The sequence below is a fragment of the Misgurnus anguillicaudatus genome, chromosome 1, assembly GCF_027580225.2.
Source record: "Misgurnus anguillicaudatus chromosome 1, ASM2758022v2, whole genome shotgun sequence".
Classification (NCBI taxonomy): Eukaryota; Metazoa; Chordata; class Actinopteri; order Cypriniformes; family Cobitidae; genus Misgurnus; species Misgurnus anguillicaudatus.
This window is the reverse complement of record NC_073337.2, coordinates 10,094,344-10,114,132: the sequence shown is the minus strand read 5'-3', so window position 1 is coordinate 10,114,132 and position 19,789 is coordinate 10,094,344. Positions and strand designations below refer to the sequence as shown.

At 38.4% G+C, this 19,789-nt stretch overlaps 2 protein-coding genes across 3 annotated transcripts; both read left to right on the top strand.

Annotated features, from left to right (window-relative positions):
• Positions 1-905: 905 nt before the first annotated feature.
• LOC141362412 (sodium-coupled neutral amino acid symporter 2-like) lies at positions 906-16,209 on the top strand. 2 transcript variants are annotated; one of them, XM_073864524.1, is made up of 9 exons: positions 906-1,153; positions 13,368-13,493; positions 13,584-13,656; positions 13,740-13,855; positions 14,929-15,002; positions 15,089-15,181; positions 15,269-15,344; positions 15,760-15,842; positions 16,057-16,208. In XM_073864524.1, exons 2-9 carry the CDS (start codon positions 13,369-13,371, stop codon positions 16,173-16,175), a joined length of 759 nt encoding a protein of 252 aa, XP_073720625.1. In that variant the 5' UTR covers positions 906-1,153; position 13,368; the 3' UTR covers positions 16,176-16,208. The 2 variants fall into 2 exon arrangements, with proteins under 2 accessions (XP_073720625.1, XP_073720568.1); XM_073864467.1 differs by lacking the exon at positions 906-1,153 and adding an exon at positions 12,653-13,136 and having other exon boundaries at positions 16,057-16,209.
• A 576-nt stretch (positions 16,210-16,785) lies between these two features.
• Positions 16,786-19,639, top strand: LOC129432187 (sodium-coupled neutral amino acid symporter 2-like). The gene is made up of 7 exons (XM_073864590.1): positions 16,786-16,906; positions 16,989-17,068; positions 17,211-17,311; positions 17,876-18,000; positions 18,082-18,226; positions 18,311-18,408; positions 18,517-19,639. Exons 2-7 carry the CDS (start codon positions 17,049-17,051, stop codon positions 18,628-18,630), a joined length of 603 nt encoding a protein of 200 aa, XP_073720691.1. The 5' UTR covers positions 16,786-16,906; positions 16,989-17,048; the 3' UTR covers positions 18,631-19,639.
• The last annotated feature ends 150 nt before the right edge of the window (positions 19,640-19,789 follow it).

Sequence of the window (19,789 nt, the reverse complement as noted above, 5' to 3'; positions counted from 1 at the left end):
GACATATGAGAACATTAATATGCGTAAATCCACTTTTAAAAAAACATTCACACGAACAGTGTCCATGGGAGGCTATTGCAGAAAAAACTTTGCTGGTTATCTCAAATCTCACGCTTGCACCTTTGAGAATGTTCTACAGCAGGGGTGGGCATTGAGGGCCACAGTCCTGCAGAGTTTAGCTTCAAACTTAATCAAACACACCTGAATGTCATTTCCAAACAGTCCCGAAGACTTCAATTAGATTTTTCAGCTGTGTTTGAATAGGGTTGGAGCTAAACTCTGCTGGGCTGTGGCCCTCAGGACCAGGAGTTGCCCACCCCTATTCTGCAGCTTTCCTAGAAAATGTTCTGTGGGTAGTTAAACTTGACAACTATATTTAATATACAGAAAGCAAAATCACCAGTGTTAAATGTAGATTGCTGATGTTTAAGAGTCCCAACAGACCTGGTAGCTACAGTTTGCATGGGAAACATTCCCCACTGGGTTAATCTCTCACTAGTAAATCACAAATTTGTTGTTATAATAGTCAATTTGTGGTAACCATGTCTATTATTATATTACTATTATTAATTTTCATGAAAGTCTATGGTAAAGACCATTTGTTGAGAAATACTGACTTCAGTATCTTGGCAAATCTGAGCACAGTTGAGATCTGTGAAACTGTAGATGAGACACAGGCTTTGTAAAATTTTGCAGTCTTCAATTATGAAATGTGTAAAGCAGGAGTTTGCTCTGTCTACGAGAAACAATTGATATAAAACAGATATTCATTTAGTTTTGTAGTTGATGAAGATCTGTCTTCATATGCCAGGGTCTGAGCTGATGGAAAGTAACCTGCTCTATGTTTGTATACAATCCTCGTCATTGGGCTCCACCCCTTGCGTGCTGGTGGCTGGTGCGACAGCCGGAGCGACAGGACAGACAAGACGAGTCGGATTCCGGGACAGCTTCTTTAACCATCAGCTTTAATACTATTATGCTGAAATAGTATTGGCTTTAGTAGTACTACTATTTATGATTCAGTTACTTTATTAATCCATGTTATAATATAATATATTATAAATCAATTGATCGGATAACTGGAACATTCTACACAACTTTATTTCTATCAACAGGATCTGAAGAAACTGATCTGTGTTCTTTAATTCTTGAGGTAAGATTTCACACCAGTTGTTCAACAGTATTCACGTGTGTTTCAAGTTTTTAACAAGAATTACATTCTGTTCGTATTTATTTAATTTCATTTGTTTATTATTGTCTGTATTTATTCATTGCTATTTTTGGGCTTGTCCAAATGTAAATGGATGTGTTTAATTTCTTCTTCGTGTTTCGTCATGTTATTTCAGCACATCCGTTTACAGCAAATTAGCTCTTACCGACGATCGCATGTACTTGCCCGACATAATTGTGCCTCGGTGATATGATATGTCTTATGGAGATCGGTAACGTTAGCTAATCGGCAAGAATATTTTCCGCGATCCGCTTTTATTCCCTTGAAATAATTAATTAACTTATAACACAGATTGCTATTATCTGATTCTTTAGTCTTAATAATATTCTTTGTTAATAACTGAGGGTAAACCACGAAGAGGGCTATGGACCATTTCAAAGGATGTGAACAACACTGGTCCAGAAGCACTTTCTGTTTCAGTTTTTAACACTAGATAAACGTTGGGATAAAATAAACCAACAGAACATACAGAACTGAATTAACTGAAGTTAAACAAACATCTTAAAGATAATGATATATGTGAAATAAAAAAACGGTCACAAAAACGGAGAGGGGGTTCAGCGAAAAATCGTCAGCTGGCAGCAGGAAGTTGCTGCCACTGGCAGCAGACAGTACCTGACATAGACATTATATACGTAGACACCTCGTAGACTGAGCTGCCTATTGGAGCTGACGTAACGGGCGGCCGCAATCTTGGATGGGTCTCCAGTGCGCTCCCTTGCATTCATTTCTAATGAGGAATAATCATAACTCCCCTAATTTTTACCGGATTTTCACAAGGTTTAAGTTGTTTTAAGCGGCAGAGATTTAGTTATGATACAGGACGCTGTCACACATTGAAATACTGCTTTCATGCTAAAATACTTTGTATTATGCTCTTTATGGCATATTGACAGATGCAGACACTACTTAAGTATTTTACTTTCTACATAAAAGTAAATTTTCAAGTATCTGTATTTTATCAGTGGAAAACTTATATTCCAAAACATATTATCATAATTTTTACTCAACTACATTTCATAATTTCAAGTTTTTGGTTTATATTTAAGTACATTAAACATCTACTTTTTTACTTTGACTTAAAAAGTACTTTAGTACACAATTTTGTATGTAATTTTTACGTAATTATGTATTTTATGTAATTAGGTATTAAATTAATTTTAATATGAATGAATTGAGAATGAATTGGCTGTGAGAATTTCCATTCCAATTAGCGGCCGCGCTACTGAAGCGCCATCTAGTGGCTGTTGCTAAAAACGAATCTTTGCTACAGAGCTTTGACGACTCTGTCACAACAAAACCCTCCCGTTTTATAGCAACTTCCCATTGCCTTCTCATGCCTGTATCACTGGGAAACCTTCAAATGTGAAGAAAAAACAGCGAGAGATCATGAGAGAGAGAGTAGTTCCTGCTGAACATTGACATAATATTATAAATAATAACGTAAAATAACCAAAATGATTGTTCAATCTTACTTGTGAAATGTAATCCCATGTGATCTGGAATCAGTACTGCCCCGGTTATTGCAACCGTAAACTGCACAAAATACGGCCATAGTATGGCTTTCTTTCCGTTAACTCCCATTGACTCTGGTGCTAGCGTGCAGTGAGGAGACCCATCCAATATGGCGCCGACGCTTGATGCGTTCCAGCACGCCATGAGGTGTCTACGTATATAATAGCCGTTTCTCAATATGCGTTCTTGTCTGTACTTGCGTTCTTGTGGACTTGTGAAACGTCATCAGTCGCGGCCCAAGTACTGTTCCAATTCAAAGTTCGCATCAAGCGCAAGTTCACATAAAATCCCCGGATGTGTTCTTGATCAGCCCATTTTATCAAGGATGCATCAGAGGAGACTTGTGTGGACTTATGACAGCGAAGTTTCCCATAATGCATTTCGCGTCAGGAGTTCGTTCTTCCGAGTCTGAACTTGCAAGTTCGAACTACGAAGGACACAAGTCCGATGCTGAGTCCCAATTCGCCTACTTATACTACGACCTAAAAGTATGTACTGGCTGTTTCTCAATATGCGTTCTTCAGCAATCTTGCGTCCTCGTGTCCTCGCTCTACGTCATCACTAACGGTCGAAGTTCATTCCAATTCTCAAGAACGCAAGGACAGAGGACGCATGAAAATACCCGGATGTGTTCTTGATATCGAGGATGCATCGAGTGCAGACTTGCTGAAATCGCTTTACGCCCCAGAAGTCATTGCGGCAAAACTTCCGAGTTCGTTCTTCCAAGGTCGCCTGGCAAGACCGATCTCCACGAGGACGCAAGTCCGTTCTTTGCGTTCTTGGAATTGAGAAACAGCCACTGTTTTTGTGAGGAAAATGTACATACTTTTGAGTGTGTAACAAAAGAGTATGCACGTTCTGGGACGTACTTCGATGACGTCATGCAACGTGAAGGACAACGTGGTTGCCTAGTTACGCACACGCAGGTCGTTTGTGAGGCGGCTGGTTATGATGTTCATGTGCAACAATGTGTGTAACGAAAGCTACTTATTTTGAAGTCAAAATAGTAAAAGTTTATAGTATAACTATTGTTTAACGTATTTCATGCTTATTTTATACTTATGTATGCAAATCAAAAATACAGCGTTGAAAATGAACCATGCTTTTACTATAGTAAAAGTGTAGTAACCATATTTCTTAATGAAGTTAACATTTGTACAGCCACAGTATTACGACAAATAAGTCAGTGTGCTTAAACTATGGTTAGTGTAGTAAAAGGTGTTTATTTTCATAAGGGTTTATAGGTATAAATCTAAGACAGAAACATAAAAAGAAATACATAAAAAGACACATGCATGACAAAGTACTACAGCCATGGTACTTTATTTTCACAACATCAACCGAATATTACGAGACAATGAAAGATAACTTTAATTAGGGTTAAACATTAGAATTCTTACACTTAAAAGCTGAGGGCGCATCTCCGCTGCTGCGTCTGGCTGCCATGTTTACATCCCCACACAGCTCCTCCCTCCCGCACGCAATGGGTTGTGGGCAATATTAGCCGTTAGAGTGTGGATCGATCTGCACTTCGAAATCTAACCGGAAATAGTAGACCATCCGGGTATCTTTGGGATACTCATTTCAACATACTACGATTTGGGACGTACTAATTCTAGTTTCGAATAGAGACAGGGCGCAGCGCGTCACAACCTGAAAACCACGCCCACCGGGGGGGAAAGCAATCAAACAGTCTCCATTAGGTGTGTTCGACATAGGCTGTGGCTGGGTGTAACCGATCGGCGAGATTAGCCGCGTGCAGGCGGGGAGGAGCTGAAAACGGAGACGTGAAGTCGGACGCGCTGTGGTTCCTGTAGCTTGCTGCACGCATGGCTGATCACGTGCCGTTTGCTTGCTTAATCGCATTAAACATGATTTGTAAGATTTAAACTACATAAAAAGTGAATTATACTGTTTTGAATGTCCGTGTATGAGCATGAGTGGAATTGAAGAGGCTTACAGCATCTGTTTTTACAAGAATAAAGTTCTACATAAGCATATATTATTTAAATACCAATGTAGTGGGGTCTACGTTTTTTATCCATTTTATTTTGATGAAGATGACACAATATAACATCGTGTCTACATGAAAATAGCTTTAACTGTTATAAAAATACAGCTTTATGAGCATTTGTGGAACTGAGGGCGTGAAAATAAACACGAAATACACTTGATTGTTGTCATGTGGTGAATCCGACCAATCGTGAAACAGCTGTGTCGTCATTACAGCCCATGCAGCTCCTCTTCGCGAACTGCGCTGGCTAACTCAGGCGGCTGATCTCAAACCGCTCTCGCGGTACTTAAAAACCACATGACACAGTCACGTGCCTGCAGCGCCAGCTTAAGTCGGACAAAATTACTAACCGGAATGCACTGCTTCAAGTCAGCCGCCGATCGGTCTGCGCAGCGCCTCATGAAGTCGAACACACCTATCGACTTTGTATTGCAAAAGGCCGCCTCCTTGTCATTTCTGGCTTATAACAAAAAACCGAATAATGCCTAAAAGCTGCTTTGTGACAATATGTACAGCTAACAAGCCAAAGAACCCAGAAATAAGTTTTTATAAGCTGTCGAGCCGTAAAACCCAGTCTTTAAGGAGAATAAAGTGGATCGCCGACTACGTTTCCCCCTATTGGACGCAGTTTTACTAATAGGAGTACCATAAAAAGTTGCCTGTTTCCATTTCTGTGTCTAAACGCTCGTTTTTTGAAGTCGACAGCTTATAAAAACGTATTTATTTATTTTTTTGGCGTGTTAGATGTACACCTTGTCACACAGCAGCTTTTATGTATTATTCTGTTTTTAAGTTTAATCTGTAAATAAGTTTTTATAGGCTGTCGACCCCAAAAAACAAGCGTTTAAAGACACAAAAATGGAAACAGGCAACTTTTCATAGTACTACTATTAGTTGAACTGCGCCCACTAGAGGGAAACGTAGTCGGCGATCCACTTTTTTCTCCTTAAAGGCTGGGTTTTACGGCTCGACAGCTTATAAAAACTTATTTCTGGGTTCTTTGGCTTGTTAGCTGTACATATTGTCACACAGCAGCTTTTAGGCATTATTCAGTTTTTTGTTATAAGCCAGAAATGACAAGGAGGCGGCTTCTCGCAATACAAAGTCAATGGAGACGGTTGGATTGAATTCTAGGGATGGGCGGATCGATCCTAAAGTATCGATATTTCCGATCCTGCCTTTGTATCAAAAGGATCGATTCTCAAGTACAAGTATCGATTCTATTTGTTTGTTTGAATATTTAGTAATAATTGGACGCTGTTTTGTATATAAATAGACTTAAATCGTAACGTCAGTGGGAACTATCTTCTTCCGCTGTATTACTGCGTTTGCTCATTCAGTCTTATCTCCTTCCGCTGTATCACGCGTTCCTTCGTTCGTTCGTTCGCTCATTCAGTCCCATCTCCTTTTGCTGTATTACAGCGTGTGTTCATTCGTTCAGTCACTACCAGCACCCTCAGTCGGCGCAGGCAGGTTTAAAAAAGGGGTTTAAGTGCATTGTTGCATTCTGTTAATAATGATGAAGCCTCGCAGTAGACTTTATCAGTCAAAGAAAAAACAGGCTCAAGAGGAAAATGTTAATTTCAACATTCACTTGTTTTATCTCAAAAACGTATAAAGGGAAGAAATGTGGTGTGCAGTGCAAAAAGGTGTCATGTCTATTATTTGATATTAATAATGATGGCTATCAAAAGACCCCATAAAATCACTTTAATAAACTTTAATACATACATAAAAATATTTCATAAAAGTATCGGAATCGGTATCGGAATCGGCGATACTTGTCTTAAAAGTACTTTGTATCGGATCGACAAGAAAATAACTGGTATCGCCCATCCCTATTGAATTCCCCCCGGTGGGCGTGGTTTTCAAATTTGCATAACTGCGCTCTGTCTCTATTAGTAAAACTGCGTCCAACAGGGGGAAACGTAGTCGGCGATCCACTTTATTCTCCTTAAAGACTGGCTTTTACGGCTCGACAGCTTATAAAAACTTATTTCTGGGTTCTTTGGCTTGTTAGCTGTACATATTGTCACAAAGCAGCTTTTAGGCATTATTCAGTTTTTTGTTATTAGCCAGAAATGACAAGGAGGCGGCCTTTTCCAATACAAAGTCAATGGAGACTGTTGGATTGCTTCCCCCCCGGTGGGCGTGGTTTTCAGGCTGTGACGCGCTGCGCTCTGTCTCTATTGGACGCGAAAAGCTTCCTGATCCGCATAAAAGCGAGCCATAAACGTAATCACTATATATAATGTTGCTTGCTGATGTATGTATATAAAAATTTTATCGTAACACACAGAGCAACACTCACACGGTGTTTGCTGATTCACTCACTTCTTTAACTGCTTTTTTCAGTACAGAACTCACTCTAATATAGAACACTGTTGCCCCCTAATGGCAACTCTTCATATAGCACAACATTTAGCTGCATATATATCTGGTTACACCAAAGGTCATAAAAAAGTATTAGATATAAATATTATACTTAATTAATTTTTAATGGATGAATCCTCACCAAAGTATATAAGATCCAAATTCATATAAAGTAATCAGAATAAATTTTCTGTTACAGAATGAACAAAGCCTCTGGTAAAACAGAGTTGAGTCATTTCAAAACTTCAGACGTGGATAACAGCAGTGCCAACTGCAATGAATACTACGGTTATCAAGAAAGTCCAAACAAAACTAATATTAATGAATGCACTACGGTTATCAAGAAAGTCCAAACAAAACTCGTATTAATGAATGCACTGGTTCTCAAGAAAGTCCAAACAAAACTCCCATTAATGAACACTACGGTTATCAAGAATGTCATAATGGGCGGGCGTGTGCTAGACCCAGAAAAGGCTTTGGCAGTCCTTCAGATTTCTTGCTACAACAGAGATCATACAAATATTAGATATTAACAAATTATTAATATAAATACTTATTAATTTTAATGGATGAATCCTCACTACGGTGAGTGAACAAAGCCCCTGGTAAAACAGAGATGAGTCATTTCAGGACTTTAGACATGTACAACAGCAGCACCAACTGCAATAAATACATCATTGGTTATCAAAAAAGTCAAAATAAAACTCTTATTAACAGGTAAAACCTGCATACAATTAAGCTTGCACATAGAACTAGGAAAAGTGAGCGCGCTTTGACAGTCCTTCAGATTTCTGGCTACACCAGAGATCAGGGACATGCACAGGAATTTTGAGGGGCAGTTGCTTGGACCTAAAAAAACAGGGTACCCTCCCCCCCAAAAAAAAATCACGGGCTATATAAAGGACTGAGAATAACAGGGTCTTTATTAAAATATATATACATAACACAAAGAAGTAAAACACTGAAATACAGCACTCAATAACCTTAACTACTTCTAATAATAACACAGAAAAGCATGACGTAAGTCATGAAAATCCCTATACCAATATCCTATCAAGTCACTGATAGCTTTCTCCAAATGTAATAACTGAAAATGTGTTCGTCTGAAAAATGATGGACATGTGCATCTCCAGTGCCGGTCCTAGATGCTGAGGGGCCCTCTGTCAGTGCATTAAGACCCTGATAGCACACATACATCTCGGAGACGTCTATTTGATGTCTGCGTTTACATCTGCAATATGTCTTATTTAGTTTGTTTTCTCATCTGCAATATGTCTGTGAGATGTCTCCTAAAAGATGTCATATAGACATATTGAAGATGTCTGCAAGACGTTTTTGATTTAGAATGTATGTAAAGCAGCTCTTTTCCTTTATAAGGTGTTTTTACACACCATGTATTCCAGATCTCCAGATCTTTACCAGACATCTTACAGACGTACCTGTGCTATCTGGGTAAAACCCAGTCAATCTTGCTGTTAGTTGTTAACTAACCACATAGTGTATTATCTTATAGCTGTATATTATTCCCATATGCACATTACTTTGAAACCCTGACTGATAAACTTGCTGATTATAACATGAAACATGTATTTGCTGTAATGTTGTTTTGATTTAAAATGTGTTGTGAGAAGCACTAAAAAATTAACCTGATCTAAATGAATGTAATAAATCAAATTAAATTAAATATAAATACATACTGTTAATACACAAGGGTTAAATTGGAATTTTTTATGTGGGGGGGAGGGGGCTCTGTGGGGAGGGGTACTTCGAGGGGTAACATGTTTAATACTGATGACAGCAAAGCCACTGGTGCGTTTCAATGACATTCTGGACCTCTGATAGGATTTGATAAGTTTCAGCTTTAAAAGAGCATTTCACCCGTAGAAACATTAATCTTTATTGAAAGTGTGTCATATTTGTAGTCGAAATGTAACATACATTCAGAATTTGGTGCCTATTTGACAGAGAAAAGGGGTGTTTGTAGTCTCACTCCCTCAACAAAGACATTGCACTTCCTTGTTTCAATGATGCAAAATGATGATTTTTACATCATTGAAAGAAGGAAGTGCAACACTGAAATCTGTATTTCTCCTGTCTCAGCAGCAACTGAGAAAATGATGCATGACCATTCAAAAACATGACTGGAGTTCTAACTATACACAGCTTAATGCAAATGGGTGAAGTGTCCCTTTAAAGCTGTCCCAGAGGTTGACCCCAAATATTTTAAAAAGAGTGTCTGATTTTAAATATTGCAAATCTATGAGTTTGACACCCTATATCCATTTGTTGCACATGTCATTATGCACAATTGATCAAACTTTAAAGAAAGTTAAAAGAATCAACCTGCTTAAAGAGTAACTAAACCCTTAACCAACTTTTTTTAGTTAATGATCTGTAAGAATGATGCTTTATTAGTGCTGTTCATTGATTTTAGTAAGTTTTTTGACATTTGGATATAAAGTGTTTCAATACTACAAAATATGGTGTAAAAACGTCTGAGTGCTGCCCTCTTCAGGTTGAACGGTGGCTACTGCAGTTGAATTTTCCTATTGGATGTTGGGTCCAAAAAGTAACTCGTGACGTAAGCAGGTTCAAGCTCACCACGCCCTTGTTACGATCTCACCACATGCTTGGTACGAGCTTAGTTCGTCCCATTTATCTCTGTTGGGATCTGCCCACTTTTCTTTCATTTTTCAAATATTGCCAGTGGGTGGAGTCAGGCTCTGACCAGGGGTTTAGTTACGCTTTAAATAATTCTAGGCATAAGATGCCCAAAAAGACTCAATTAATAAGAAAAAGTACAACACACAGTACTGTATCAGTAACATGTCTTATAAATTAGCCATAGAGATTCCCTATGCTGGTCAGCAGCTAGTAAAACAATCACTATAGTTAGGTTTGATTTGTGTAATCAAAATACATAATTTTATTAAACTATACAATGAGTTATATCCAGCGTTATCCAGTTAACACACTGTAATTAAACGAGAGACATATACTTTAATCCTTTACAAATTTCAAGTCTTCTATTAAGTTTTCTCGGTGGGCACCTTTCTTACCTCGTTTCTAAATTTGAAGGCTGCAACCTCCGGATGTCGCATATGCGCGCTGCATACGTTATCAAGCCTGATTTATTTAAGTTAAAGGAACAGTATGTAGGATTGTGGCCAAAACTGGTACTGCAATCACAAAACTTGTGGCTAAAACTGGTACTGCAATCACACAACTGGTGGCTAATACACAAAATGACAACGTAAACATCAGTTGAGGGCTGCAACTCCACTTTTTAAATGACAATATCCTGGCTGGACCGCTGTTGTCAGTGATATAAGTATTTGAAATGTGAATGATTTCTTAATGTCTAGTGACATATCAGGGCCATTTTATGATTCATTGACCTAAATTTCTTACATACTGTTCCTTTAAATAAGCATTTCATTTGCAAGTCATAAGCATAATATAACAATTAACCATTAACTAAGAATAATAGTCAACATTATAATTGTTAATATTCTGAAATACGTTTTTATGACGCATAATGCAGCCTACAAATGTGAGAAAATTGAGAAACTGCCTGCATGTTGTCCGAGTACATATCAGTGATAAGAAATCATTAAGTATTTTTAAAAACCCGCATAAATTCGGAAGTTTGCAAATTATTTAAGTTATAGCGTCTTGTTTTCATTAAACATAATAATAATTTTTTTTTGTATAATGGTTTTAAATAATTCTGAGATCAAGGGGGCCCCCTAGGGGTGCGAGGCCCTATGCAAATTGCGTAATTTGTAATTTTGCGTATAGGAAAGACCGGCACTGTGCATCTCGGACGGCTTGGTGGTGAGTAAATCATGGGTTTAATATCACTTTTGGCTGAACTATCCCTTTAACCCTGCTGAAAAAAACAGCATACCAGCAAGACCAGCATATGTTGTGTTTTGACCACCAGTTAAACCACCAACAAACCAGGATGGACCAGCATGGGTATTATTCTGGTCTATGCTGTTTTTCATCAGGGAACCATTTTGAATAAATGGTTTACATTTACATGATACAAACTGATTTTAGACAAAACTCATGTTTTCTTATGTTGTGAATCTCATGTCACGTGTGTGTTGTGAAAAGCACTACCCATACAGTTGGCTACAGTATACAGTGAATCAGATGTCAATCATCGATGGATTTTCTTCAACCTGTGGTACAGTGTTTCTGTAGGTTGTGCAAGAGTAACTGGGTCTGACGACGAACAGGTTGCACATATAGGTTAATGGCAGGTACATGTGTGAAGTTTTGCTTTAAGTTAAAAGATTAGTAAATTAGTATTCACGTCATCCAACATTCTTTCCTTTCTGCGTGTTTCAACATAGGCTACACAGGTTAATCCGCATCAGACGATTCAGTTTTTGCAGCGATCTGAACAATTCATTTAAACTGATTAGCAAACCAATTCAAAAGTTTGGCCCATTTGCTTTGTAAAAAAACGACACAAAAGACTGTCAGGACTCTGCCTTGAAGTCTTATGTTGTATTTGTATTTTGTCATGGTGGCAGGGTTCTGCCAGTCCCAGGCCTTATGTGGAGGCTCATGCCTTGTTTACTGTGGCATGTGCCTCCAGTGTCTTGTCATTTGTCCCCGCCCCCTCGTTCTCCTGCTTATTGTTAATTATTACTTATTCCCATCACCTGTTCCCTCCTCGTTATCTTGTTCTCTTATATAATGTTCTCTTGTCATTAGTTCTGTGCAGGTTCATTTGGTGTTGTTTAGTGGTTCATGTGAAGTATCTAGCCAAGGTTTCAAGTCTAGTCTAGTTTCATGTTATATGTGATTGCCTGTTTTTCATGTTTCCTGTTGTGAACCCCCACGAGGGTTTTTGTTTTCTTGTTGCATGTTAATAAAGTGTTTTCTGTTACCCCAACATCATCTGCGATTGGGTTCATTCGTACATCCTGACAAAGATTCATTTATTTGCAATACTTGGTAAGGAATCGGCTAATGAGTCATTAATTCGCGAATGTCCCAGAAACACAAGACGGCAATTTAAAAATAAAATACACATTTCGTAATTAATTAACATACAGAAAGGAAGGAATGCGTCCCGTGTAACGAAGTAAAAGTAAGATTTTTTTCCACCTCGGAAGGGCATATGGGCAGTTGCCCAGGGAACCTGAGCAATCTATGCATGTCCCTGCTTGAAATTATAAAAAATAAGATATAAATATTATAAATAAAGAGAAAAAATATATAAATATTATACTTAATCATTTTTATATACGCCCATAATGATGGTTGACAGGCCTGAATGTTTAGACTCCTCCCGAACCTAGGTTTAGAACTACATATAAATATTATACTTGAAAAATTTTAATGGATGAATCCTCACTAAAGTGTATAAGATTTAGTATTAATTGTAAATGTAAATATGAATGTAAATTCATACAGTAGGTTAATCAGAATAATGTTTCTGTTACATAATGAAAAAAGCCTCATGTCTAGTAAACAAGACATGAGTAACTTCAGCATTTTAGAAATGGACAAGCAGTGAATGCAACGGTTATCGAGAAAGTCCAAACAAAACTCTTATGCACGGGTAAAACCAGCATATTGCATAATTTTGCATATTGGTAAAACCTGCTTAGTGCATACAATTACGCGCGCACATAGACCTAGAAAAAGTGAGCATGCTTTGACAGTCTTTCAGATTTCTGGCTACACCAGAGATGATAAAAAATATTAGATATTAATATTATACTTAACCATTTTTAATGGATAAATTCTCGCTAAAGGGTATAAGATTCAAATTCATATAGAGTAATCAGAATAATGTTTCTGTTACAGAATAAATAAAGCCTCTGGTAAAACGCAGATGAGTCATTTCAGGCCTTTAGACATGAACAACATCAGCACCAACGGCAATGAACCCCACAATTATCAAGAAAGTCCTAACAAAACTCATATTAATCAATACTACGGTTTTCAAGAAAGTCCAAACAAAACTCCTAGTAACGGGTAAATCCAGCATGTAATTTTGCATATGGGTAAAACAATTACGGGGACGCGTGCTAGACCTAGGAAAAGTGAACGCGCTTGGACAGTCCTTCAGATTTTTGGCTACACCAGAGATTATAAAAAATAGTAGATATTAATATTACACTTAATCATTTTTGATCGATGAATCCTCACTACAGTGTATAAGATTTAAATTGATATAAAGTAATCAGAACATTGTTTCTGTTACAGAATGAACAAAGCTCCTGGTAAAACAGAGATGAGCAATTTCAGCACTTTAGACGTGGACAACAGCAGCACCAACAGCAATGAATACGACGGTTATAAAGAAAGTCCAACCAAAACTCCTATTAACGGGTAAAACCTGCATACAATTTTGTTTGGTCATTATCATCACAATAAATCACCTGTTATATGCAGTCAAACACTGATTTAATGTGGTTACAGTTTGCAGTATGTCGACGTGGATGCAGAAAGCAAGAACTTTCTATCTGGCAAGAAGAAATATGAGAATGAATATGTAAGTGGTTCATCTGGTCAGAGGAGTTTAATCGTTTTTTTTAAACATGTACGGTATAAATCTTTTTCCTCTTGTTGCTTTAGACTCCCGGCTCAGCGTCGTTTGGGATGTCAGTGTTTAATCTCGGCAATGCCATCATGGGAAGTGGAATACTGGGGCTTTCCTATGCCATGGCCAATACTGGCATCGCCCTGTTTGTGTGAGTATTGAGTTTATGTAAAGCATGTATTTTACCTTGTCTGTAGAGGAAATTACAGAAATTATGGGGTGGTTTCCCGAACAGGGATTATGTTAAACCAAGACTAGGCCTTAGTTTAAATAGAAAATATATATATAAACAGGCCTTACTAAAAACATTACCTGTGTGCATTTTGAGGCAAAACAAAGGGCACAGCTCTTACATTTATTTTAGTCTAGGACTAGTCTAATCCCTGTCTGGGAAACCACCCCCATATCTTTATATCAAACAAAATCATCTGATACCAATTAGGTCTTGTTGTAGTTTATGTGATTATGAACATTAAAACTGTTAATGTGTCCAGCTATTTGCCTCAGAATGTGTTGAGTAAATCTAAATCTGATAGAGTAAGACTTGGAAAACTGTGCTTAGTGTTTACAAACAATGCTGTGTGTGTGTGTGTGTGTGTGTGTGTGTGTGTGTGTGTGTGTGTGTGTGTGTGTGTGTGTGTGTGTGTGTGTGTGTGTGTGTGTGTGTGTGTGTGTGTGTGTGCATGTGGTAATCTCCTGACAAGTGTGCTATAGGGTTTCTTCTGTTATATAAAGGTATTAAGGTGAAGAAATCCAGTTCACTGGATTTTTTCCAGGAAGGTATTTGCAGGGAAAGCATTAGTGTGCGATTAAAGCAGAAGTTAAATAGTGATGCTGTAGTGTTTAGCATGTGAGATGGAAATGTACTAAAGGTCAAGTAGGTTATAAAGGGTTCGGTCTGGTTAATGCAAGCATACAATGGATCAGATGACTGTGTGAGAGTCTCTTCCTTATACTGTGAGTTTGTGTGCTCGTATAACAGACTGTAATGAAGAGGATCATTATGTGTAGTTGAGACAGATGAGACTGAATTGGGATGATTGTGTCTCTCCACACATTAATATTGGATGTAAAGTTGAACATGTTTTTTTTTTTTATATTTCATCAATATGTAATATGCAATTTTATGTTCATTTAAATGTTTTTTCATGGGACGAAAAAGCTCCTCATGAGTGCTTGTGGGCATTATGAATAATTCAAGAATGTTTCTTTGCTTGTGAACAGGATCCTGCTTGTGGCAGTATTAATCTTCTCCTTGTACTCTGTACATTTGCTACTCAAAACAGCCAACGAAGGAGGTGAGTCTCTTACCAGTTTTACTGTGAGTGTGTTTTTATTGTTAAATGTGATTGTATGAGTTTTAATGCTCTTTCTCTCTGTCCAGGGTCTATGGTTTACGAACAGCTGGGGTATAAAGCGTTCGTTATTCCCGGCAAACTGGCCGCCTCTTGCTCAATCACCATGCAAAACTTTGGAGTTAAAATCCTGCGAAAATTCTTATGAGAAGTTTGTTTTTGTTTTGTTTTTAAAAGCTTAAATTATTTCAATTCTGTTTAATCCACAGCTATGGCCAGCTATCTCTTCATTGTGAAGTACGAACTACCGATAGTCATCAAGTCCTTTCTGGACACCAATGACAAGTAAGATTCACATTCATATTCTGTTTTGAGTCGGCAGCTTAGAGATTAGGTACGAGCTGTGATGGATCTGGATGCACAGGCCCTTTGTTGTTGTACTCTTGTTTGTTTCTAAAGCTTGGCTCAGAACAGTACGAGTGCTGTATTGTACATCTGTCCGGTCGGGGTGGTGTATTGTAGGTCTGATAGTCAAAGACAACCATTTAGTTTTGTCCCAGTGACCAAATACAACAAACAGTGACATCAAAGATTTAGGACCTTACATGGTCCAAAACCACATGAAACACGGCCTCGTATGCAGTAGAGACAAAAGTTACATACCACAAACAGCTGTGAGTCTAAGAACAGGATGTTCGTGAACAGCTGCGGTCATTTGTCCTATAAACACTGATGTACATTTTTATTTTGTTTTTTGCAGTTCCTGGTACACTAACGGCGACTACCTCGTGCTGATCGTCACCGTGGGCCTCATTTTACCCCTCTCATTGCTTAAAAACTTGGGTAAGTCTTCATTTTACGAAAAAAAGGTCAAAAACACGGCATGGCCCTGCTGAAAAAAACCAGCATCAAACCAGCATGGACCAGCATGGGAATTATGGCATGGGATGCTGGTGCTAATGCTGGTGCTTATGCTGGTTTAGCTGGTGTTCACTAGTTTTGTTTGCATTTGTATGGGGTGTTTGTTTTGATGCTCAAAATTTGCATTTTGTTTCAGGTTACCTGGGATACACGAGTGGCTTCTCCTTGTTGTGCATGGTGTTCTTCCTCATTGTGGTGAGTTCAGAGATACGCAAGTGGTTAACAACAAAAACCATTAATAGCCGATGCAAATGAAACAGTGAGTTTGGTATCAGTTGTCTGATGGGATGTTTTGTTCTTCAGGTGATCTACAAGGCCAACAGCCATATCACCCTGTAGCCCAAGACAGCTTGCCCACTGAAGCTAAGCAGGGCTGAGCCTGGTCAGTACTTGGATGGGAGACCACCTGGGAAAACCAGGTTGCTGCTGGTAGAGGTGTTAGTGAGGCCAGCAGGGGGTGCTCACCCTGTGGTCTGTGTGGGTCCTAATGCCCCAGTATAGTCACAGGGACACTATACTGTCAAAAAAAGCACCGTCCTTCGGATGAGACGTTAAACCGAGGTCCTGACTCTCTGTGGTCATTAAAAATCCCAGGATGTCCTTCGAAAAAGAGTAGGGGTGTGCCCCGGCATCCTGGCCAAACTTGCCCATTGGCCTACTAATCATCCCTCTTACTAATTGGCTATATCACTCTATCTTCTCTCCACTAATAAGCTGGTGTGTGGTGGGCGTTCTGGCGCAATATGGCTGCCGTCGCATCATCCAGGTGGATGCTGCACATTGGTGGTGGTTGAGGAGATTCCCCCATTCATATGTAAAGCGCTTTGAGCACTGGAAAAGCGCTATATAAATGTAATGAATTAATCCAGATCCCGTGTCCTCTACCTGAAACCCTTATTAACATCACAGTGAACAGCTCTGTGTCTAAACCCAACACCACAGAGGACGACTGCTGCAAACCCAAATACTTTGTCTTCAACTCACAGGTACGAGAGCTAAGATTCACATTGTTATAGATTTGCATTTGTGTTTACGTGTGTGTGTCTAATGGCTGGTGTTTGATCACAGACTGTGTATGCGGTGCCCATTCTGACATTTGCATTTGTCTGCCACCCGGCAATTCTGCCCATGTACCAGGAACTCAAAGAGTGAGTACAAGCCATAAAAACATTGGTTACCTCTCAAATGTGTTTATAAAAATCTCTTATATCTCTTATTCAGTAATTAAGCAAATCAAGCATTTGTTGCCCTACATAAAAAAGCAAGCTAACATTACCTGTTTGTTTACAGTCGTTCCAGACAGAAGATGCAGAATGTGGCAAATGTGTCATTTCTGGGAATGTTTGTTATGTATCTACTGGCTGCTCTCTTTGGATATCTGACCTTCAACGGTAAGCATTTAAAACACACATGCACACACATCAAAAATATGTGAGACGCACACTTTTCTAGTAAATCGGGTGTGTTAGATTAATAGTAAAGGCTCCAGGACAGGGTTGGAAGACATTCATTCATTCACGTTTATTAGCTGAACCCTACGATGTATTTAAAGTTCCAGGTCAGGGTGTGTTTGTCATCACGGGAGGTGTGTCAGATAAAGCGCTCTGATTGGTCAGATATATATCTGAGAAGGACTGAGAGCCGTTTAGCTGTTTGTCTGACACGATTAGAACATCATGTGTTTAATGTGTTTACCTGAATGATGGGAAATGTTATGTAACCTGGCAAATTTCTCAATCAAGCTGTTCCTGGTCAAGGAAAACAAACATTTCTACAAACTCGCCACTAAAAGGAAATTTTTTTGAAAGGGTTAAACTCCAAAATAACCTACACACATCATCCTTAAAATTCACTGAGTGAATAAAGAGCATTATGTATAATATGATCCTGATTTTGTGTTATTACGTTGTGTGGCCATAGCAAGAGTCTAAACATGATTGTGCTTTATTTTACAGAGGCTGTCGAATCTGAGCTCCTTCACACTTACTCCAGGGTCTACGATTTTGATATTGTGCTTATGGTTGTGCGTTTTGCTGTTTTGGTCGCTGTGACCTTAACTGTGCCTGTGGTTCTTTTCCCTGTGAGTATTTAAGTTATTTTCTCTGATTCCATCTGAAGAATTAGGACAACATACTGAGCAAAACCTTGTTTTTGTTTATAGATTCGTACCTCAGTCAACCACCTGACTGGCGCAACTAAAAACTTCAGCTGGCCCCGTCACATCTCCATTACCGTCGGCCTGCTTGTCTGCGTAAACATTCTGGTCATCTTTGTCCACAACATCAGAGACATTTTTGGATTTATTGGTAAGTGAAGACTGGATTGGATGACATCCTGCTTTACGGCACATGCAGCAAAGTGTCTGACGCAAATGTTTTATCTGCCTGCAGGTGCATCTGCTGCGGTCATGCTGATCTTCATCCTGCCGTCTGCCTTCTACATCAAACTGGTGAAGAAAGAGTCTATGAAGTCTGTTCAAAAGATCTCGGTAAGAAAAGATCCACCTTCACCATTCGAGCAAATACATAAATGCCCAGATAAATATTGAATTCTGCCAAAAATACTTCATATATTTACTGTAATCTCTTCTGTGCAGGCACTTTTGTTCCTGATCACAGGCTTCTTTGTTATGATCGGTAGTATTACTTTGATTATTTTGGACTGGATCCACAATGCCGGAGTTTCTGAGGACACCGGCAGTGGCCACTAGTGGACATGTCATCTATGACTGACAGGAAGATGGGTACGGCACGCGAGTGCAGCTTTGTGTTTGACATCAGTTTGTACCTTGATGTTGGTATGTGGAAGACCGCTTGACCAATCAGCAAATGTGAAAATGTCTTTTTGCTTTGAAAAGGTTTGTTACTGTTGTTTAAATCTACTAATGGACAAAAGCTGATCTGAAGTTACAGCACCAATTTACTGTAAATGTATTTCAAATCCAAGTAACGGTTCATCAGCTGTTGGTACGTCAAAGTCAATATGATTTTACTGTTAATTTGTGAACCCTATTTAAGAAAATATAATCTTCAAAATGTCTTGGAGTTCAAATAAATTCATATATATTGGTTAATGTTAATCACGATAAGTCAAATGATGGCATTTTAGCTACAGCCTTTTTAAATGCTATTTCACTTTACTATATTTATATATATATATATTTTTTCATTTTACTATATTTATATACTGTACATATGTGTAAATAGCACAAATTGAAGTGTATATATGCTGCTATTTTATTATTGTTTTTTGTTCTCAATTTTGCTCAGTATGTCTAAAATATGAAATGGCTGTAGAACTGTAGTCTTCTCATATATTACTCAGTGTGTCTGGTATCTGATTAGGCCCTCCTCATTGGACTTGAATGTTGTTTAACTGAGAGGTTGGCTTGTTTTGGCTTATTGGTCAGGCCCGACACACACAAACATACTACTACTACTACTACTACTAAACTGCAGACCTTCGAGGGGTAACAGTCCTCATGTACAAGAGGCCATTCCTGCCAATGTTACGCTCTTGTTTCAATGAAACCGTGTATATTATGTAATTAATATCTAATGAAGTTTCAGGATATTCAATCCATGTGTAATTTTTCTCTTTTATAAAGATAAGCTATAGATTTTTATAGATTATAGATGTTCTAGATTTGATTTTCATGTCTTAATCTGCCAAATATAATAGTGTCACTGAAAATGGTCATAAATGAGACATCAAACCCACTATATTGACATGCCTGTACTATTTCTTACCAAGTAAAAATAAATCATGATTTTTATATTGCTGAAAATTAAAGAGCACATATTGTACTATTCTCGTTTTTAAATTTCCTTTGGTGTGTAAGTGTGTATTAGTACATGTTAACGATATGC